Source organism: Callospermophilus lateralis, chromosome 5 (assembly GCF_048772815.1).
Source record: "Callospermophilus lateralis isolate mCalLat2 chromosome 5, mCalLat2.hap1, whole genome shotgun sequence".
In the NCBI taxonomy this organism is placed as follows: Eukaryota; Metazoa; Chordata; class Mammalia; order Rodentia; family Sciuridae; genus Callospermophilus; species Callospermophilus lateralis.
In genome coordinates, this window is record NC_135309.1 from 125,336,665 (window position 1) to 125,343,488 (window position 6,824).

At 36.4% G+C, this 6,824-nt stretch overlaps 1 protein-coding gene across 1 annotated transcript in view; it reads right to left on the reverse strand.

Moving 5' to 3' along the window:
* The window catches only part of Ndufs4 (NADH:ubiquinone oxidoreductase subunit S4), a 98,242-nt gene extending 93,971 nt beyond the window's left edge, over nt 1-4,271 (reverse strand). Inside the window, exon 1 of the mRNA XM_076857292.1 lies at nt 4,148-4,271. Coding sequence (XP_076713407.1) covers nt 4,148-4,245 — 98 coding nt within the window. The 5' untranslated portion in view covers nt 4,246-4,271. The remainder of the gene's footprint in view (nt 1-4,147) is intronic.
* Nucleotides 4,272-6,824: the final 2,553 nt, after the last annotated feature.

Here is a 6,824-nt window from a genome sequence, read left to right on the forward strand (position 1 = left end):
TAGAAGTTTTTCCGTTTGACATTGTTTGTATTTAGTACATCTGTATTCTGCCTGAATTCTTCATTTACCTCATCCCCAAACTGACCTCTTCCAGCAGGTATTACACAGGAATCAAATTATTCCATCTTTCTCCACTAAGCCCCTCACATAATTAAAAAGTTATATATAAAGATGAAGTTAGTTACCCTAATTACATGAGGCTGTCATAATCCAATGAATACCCTTTCCCAAATAAATCTATTTCTGCCTCTTGCTTTTTAAACTGAATAAAAAGAGGGGTCAAGATGCTTGTCAAAGTGTATGAGAACAAAATCTATGAATAACACAATTTCAATCCAGAAATTAATAGAATTCAAGGTGAAAATCCTAAATTCAAGCCACTACAAATAATTAGAAAAGAATAAATATTTATTGTAGGTATTTTTTAATTCAAATTTATGTATGTTACTACTTACCTGGCTTTCACTGATGAGCCTATTTTCAGAAACACTGCCTATGGCTTCCTGCTTTTCCTCACACTCACTCATTTCTAAATATGTATTTCTTCATCTATGTGATAAGAATTTACTTGCTGTGTTCAAGCCATTAAACTAGATGCAGTATAGTATACAAAAAAAAATATTTGTTGCAGCCTTCAAAAGGTTTCTGATTTCACTACTGATATCCTTATTTCATATGCTAAAACCTGCTCATTTGCAAATGTTTGTGTGTCTGTGTTTAAAAAATTAAAAAGTATAGGTTGTTATGCTGAAGAAATCAACAAACCAAACATCTTTGTGGCTTACAACAAAGCTTTATTTCTCATTCTATTTACATTTTATACAACCTACAAAAACCAGTTTCTGCTTTGCTCCATGCTGTTTTTCTGGTTTAAAGGAGCAGACTCCACCTAGCCCATGATTATCTCACAGCAAAGAAAAAAGGTACATGGCAGAATAGGACAGCTCTTTGGGATTCAGTTTGGCATGGCACATCATTTCCACTCACATTTCACTGGCCAAAGCAAATCGCCTGGCTGAGGACTAGGGACATAACAATCTATCACAATACCTATCAAAAGTACTAAAGAAGAGAAAAATATTTAACCTATTCAAAACAATAATAAAATTAGCATTTATTTAGGGAAGGTTTACTATGTGCCAGACACTATTCTAATATTTATATGTATTGAACTATTCAATTTTCCTAAGAAGAAATCAACAAACATGTATGCTATTGATGAAAACGGATCAACCAAGTTTGGTAATTTGTAGTGAGGAAAAATATTTCAAAAATACTTCAAAAATATTTCAAGCTGTCAAACATTGTCTGATACATTAACAAAGACAGCAAAAGTAGCTAGCTGCACCTGAGGGATAGGAATCTGTTTATCCATTTTATCTGAAGTAGAAGCCAACCTATTGGTTTTAAATGTTCCAAAAGTTTCTCAAATTTTGGCTGAGCCTGTTTCACCGAAAGATGAAATATACATAGAACTGTTATTAACCTTAGGACCCCTTGCTCATCAGTGGTCCTTGCAGACTCAATTGCATACTGGGAAATAAAGCAACAGGATAAAGCCATAGATTGGAGCACAAAATAAACTTTACAAAGAGGTCTCAATCTCTTAGTCCCCACTGAGGATCTACCACCCTAAGAACTATGTTTGAGGTAAACACAGATCAACTTTAAATTGAGAAGTTGATATAGGACTAGGTGAGATAAATATATATGAAAACATCAAAATGAATAAATAAATAACACCACATCAAATAACCTAAGTCCCAAGTATTGCTATTTTGAAAGAATGCAAATTTATCTGGTGACACATTGCTATCCTAAATAGTTAAATTTACCCTGGAAAATTCCTTAGGAAAGTAAGGATAAATGTAGATGATTTATCAAGTTTTCTCTCACCTCAGGCTCAATCCAGTGAAACGGACACTCTATGGCACAAGCTCAGTAGATCAGCTGAAATCACTGGCTCTATTTAAATAACCGTTTCTCTAGCTTGTGTGTATATGTTGTTGGATTTTGTTTAGCTTTTTGATTTTTACTGATATACTGTAAGTAAATTCAAATGTTAATGTAGCAGCTTACTACTTCCTTGATAGTTCTTTTCCTCTATTCCTGACTCCCCTCCTTCCTATATGCTTTCTGATTCCACTCTCATATTTTACTCAAAATATCTGAAATGTTATTTGCAAATTTTTAAGCATTACAATAAAATTTGATGCATTATTTCCCCATTAGTTGGTTCTTTTTTCACTCAACCTTTTCAGATTCTCATTACTCTCAAAGCATAATAGTAAAAGAGAGCTTCAAAATAACATTTAAGGGAAAGGAACCACAAATTTCCCTCAAAGTAAGATGAACATCATTGGCTCTCTGGGGAAAAAACAACAACAAAATGTATAAAAAGTAAATAAATGTATTAATTTGTATTTAAAAACTATTTTCCTTGGCTTAAGTTTTTTAAGATGTGAATCAAAAGTCATCTTGAATGATTTAAAATTTTATTTTCAAATCTCTCATAACAGTTGCAAGCAAAAAAAAAAACTCTTAAATAATTATCATCAATTCCCAAAATCTAATATCTTAGATTTAGAGATTTATCTATAAACCCAAAAAAAAATGGCTGTGCCCTAAACTTAGATATATTGACATGTTTTTATTATACTACAGCAATGATCCCTTCAAATTTGATTTCAGTTCTAGGGCTACCATGAGTACATTATTATTTATGAAAGTACAATTAATCCCAAAAAAGTCCAAGGGGGAAGAACTAATCAGGATTACTGCTATACTAGCCTTAAGTTATTCAGTAGAGTATTTTACTTTAGAGAACTACTTTCAAGTTCCCCAAACGTAGAAAACTGAATTAAAAATTCTTTACCTTTCCCAAATTTGAGAACCTTACTTTTTTAGCTATTCTACATTATATATTGCTCCACAATTGCCTTCAAGTCTTTTCAGAAGCCACTAAACTTATCTAGCAAACCCTCTTCTTTTCCACATAACAGTATTTAAAAGCCTAATAAGTCACCTCCAAAAGTTCCAATTAACTCATTTAACTCTGCATTACTGCATTCCTTTATGTTTGTTTAGCATTACACTAATAGCATTGAAATACGTTTTCTATTCAATCTTTAACCACTCACATTCCTCCTCCCACCCCAACTCTACCCCTGTCCAATCTTTCCAACTTTGGTCTAAGCATTTAGTGTAGTATCCACAGCATGCAGTAGACATTTAATATAAGCCCCTAGGTTGTATTTATAATAAGCTGTGTAAAAAGCGACAAAACATTAAGACTTTGCTGATAAAAATGCTAACCTGTGTATGTAACGTGTGTACCCTATTAATACTGAAATGAATTCAGAAAAATTCAGAGAAATATGGAAGTGAAGGATTAAGTAAGGCAGTAAAAAAAAAAATAAAACCACCATCACATTGTATTGCTTCAAAGCAATACAATAAAACAATTGCTAAATTATTGTGACGCTTTAGTAAAACTATGGATGGGAACAATCCGGGGACTACCATCAGTCTAAAAAATTACCTTCCCTGGCTCGGGATGTAGCTCAGCGGAACAGCTCGCACCTGGCAAGCGAGGCCACGGGCTCCTCCCCAACACGGTAAAAAATAAGAACTAAGAAATGTCTTCCAAAATTACTAGCAATGACATTTTTAATAACACTAAATTCCTAAGAAAAAAAGTTTTCCTGCCAAGCAGACTAATTAAACAATCTTTCTGTTCGGAAGCCCAATAAACACCACTTACACCAAAGACCGAAGTAGTGAGCAAACAGGTGACAAATGGAAGGGCCGCGAAAGTGGGGAGGGAAACCAAGGAGAGTCCTTCTCTGAGGGCAAAGGTTCCGCTCAGAGTTCCCGAGACAACCACCCCCCAGAGACCCTCTACCTCGGCCACGGACCAAAAGTTTCCAGGAAACCAGAGGTCCGGCTCCCCCTACCCGCATTCACGCCCCCACTCGCCAGGCCAGCGCCGGCGAACGCAGCTAGTCCCAAGTCCGCCGCCCTCTCCCGAAGAGAGGGTCAGCGGAGGACGCTTTCCCGAGGCCTCCTCCAGGACCCGGCCAGCAAGGACTCCACAACTGTGGAGGAACCTGAGAATCTTGAAGGAGAAGCCTGACAATTCTGTTACCTGGTTGGAACCCTGGAAACGGAAATAGCAGCTGTAGCCGCTGCCCTTCTCCCCAACAACGCCTGCTTCAGCGCCACTGACATTAAGACCGCCGCCATCTTGCTGCAGGCAAATGGCAGGATGGGAGGACGGATCCCCGCAAGGGTCTAACTTCCTTCGTTCTCAAGCCAGTGCAACCGCAACGTAAGGGATTCGTGTGGTGTCTGCTTTCCTTCCAAAATTGGGGTTTAGAAAAGAGTTAAAAGGTTTGGTTGAAAGAGATAAGAAGGAAAATGGATGAAAGAAAAATGAGGAAGTGCATTGAGTGTAAATATTGCCCCCATAAAAAAAAATCCTTGTTAGTTGGTAGGACTTATTATTTACAATGATAATGGAAAGACCAGAAGAAAATAATTGAAAATTTAAATGCCTGCAACTCATAATTTTTCAAAGAACTCAGAATATCAGGGGCTGAGCCCATTGAAAGAGCCAGAGAGCTCGTTGAGTCCTTGAGAAACAAAAGTAGCACTTTCCCAAAGTGTTACCAGATTGAGTTTGCAAGCCCCCAGAACAGGACTGTATTCTGTTTGAATTTCTGTAGTTATAATGATCACATTTTCCACAAACAATCTGGCCTCGTGAAGGATTTTTTTCAACATGTGGACTCATATGAAACCCAATAGAACCTAAAAATTTTTAAAATTTTAATATTTGTTTTTGATTCAAAATATTAAACATGTATGAAGTATAATGTGGTGTCTCGTCACAGGTATATCTTGCATATGGAGCACTATATTTGATATTACTGTTTCCTCAGAAAATCCTGAACGTGTGATCATAATTTATAGACATCAAAGATATTACTATTTTAGTGCTGGGAATTGAACCCAGGGCCTTATTTATGCTAAGCACAAGTACACTCCTAGTCCTCCAAATATTATTAATAATATTAATTTAATTTAATTTAATTTATTAAATATTAATGCTCAGTGCAATAAAACAAAAACTATCTTCCAAAACAAGTGTTGGATATGTGTTTGTATTGTGGACTACTGACTTTTAAGAACAATGATTAGCTGTAAAAATTATAAAAATGGAAACTAGAAGTTGCCAGTGGTTAGGACAAGAAAGGAGTAGCCCTAGGGTGACCTTTGTTGTGATGGAGTAGTACTGGATTTTGATTGTGATGAGACAAATTGACATGTTAGAAAATAACATAGGACTATACAAACACTTTACATCAATATCAGTTTCCTAGTTTTGATATTGTACTACTACATTTTGAGACTGTATGATTCTATTTATATAACTATAAGTAGATTTATGCAATTTGTGACCTTTTGGGATTGGCTTCTTTCAGCATAATACCCTTGAGATCCATCCAAGTTTTTGCATGTATCTATAGCTCATTTACTATTTTTTATTGCTGTGTAGTATTCCATGGTATGGATAATTTAACCATTCACTTACTGCAGAACATTTTGATTGTTCTCTGTTTAGGGCAATACAAATACCTGCTTTGAGCAATCATATATAGGCTTTTGTGTTTTCATTTCTATGAGATAAATGTCCCAAAATGCGATTGCTAGGTCATGTGAAACATGTGTGTTTAGATTTTTTTTTTTAAAAAGCTACCAAACTGGACTGGAGGTATACATCACGTCTGGGGAGTGTACAGCTTAGTGTTAGAGTGTTTGCCTAGCATGCATGAGGCCCTGGGTTTGATCCCCAGCACCACAAAATTACAACAAAACTACTTGTCTAGGGCTGGGGTTGTGGCTTAGTGGTAGAGCACTTGCCTCTCACGTGTGAGACCCTGAGTTCGATCCCCAGCACCACATAAAAATAAACAAAGATAACCATCTCCTTCCACCATCCTTGCTATTCCCCTTCCCTCCCACCCCCTATTCCCTATCTAGAGGTAATCTTCCTCCCATGCTCTCCCTCCTTACCCCACTTTGAGTCATCCCCCCACCCCTTATATCAGAGAAAACATTCGGCATTTGTTTTTTGGGCATTGGGTAACTTCACTTAGCATAATCTTCTCTAATGCCATCCATTTCCCTGTAAGTGCCATGATTCTTTCTTATTGATGAGTAACATTCCATTGTGTATAAATGCCACTTTTTTTTTTATCCATTCATCCACTGAAGGACATCTAGGTTGGCTCCACAGTTTAGCTATTGTGAATTGTGCTGCTATAAACATTGATGTGGCTGTGTCCCTGTAGTACTCTGTTTTTAGGTCCTTTGAGTATAGTCTGAGAAGAAGAATAACTGGGTCAAACGGTGGTTCCATTCCCAGCTTGCCAAAGAATCTCCATACTGCTTTCCATATTGGCTGCACTAATTTGCAGTTCCACCAGCAATGTATGAGTGTCCCTTTTTCCTGCATCCTAGCCAACACTTGTTGTCGTTTGTCTTCATAATAGCTGCCCTTCTGACTGGAGTGAGATGGTAACTTAGAGTAGTTTTGATTTGCATTTCTCTGATTGCTAGAGATGATGAGCATTTTTTCGTATATTTGTGGTATAAAGCTATATTAAGAATTGTAATGCAAAAAAAATCAATAAGAGAGCTCATGTATAATTAGGCATAATTTGGCGTGAACATACTTTATATACAGAGTTATGAAAAATTGTTCTGTGAATGGATAATAATGAATGTAATGCAATCCACTATTGTCATGTATGAAAGAA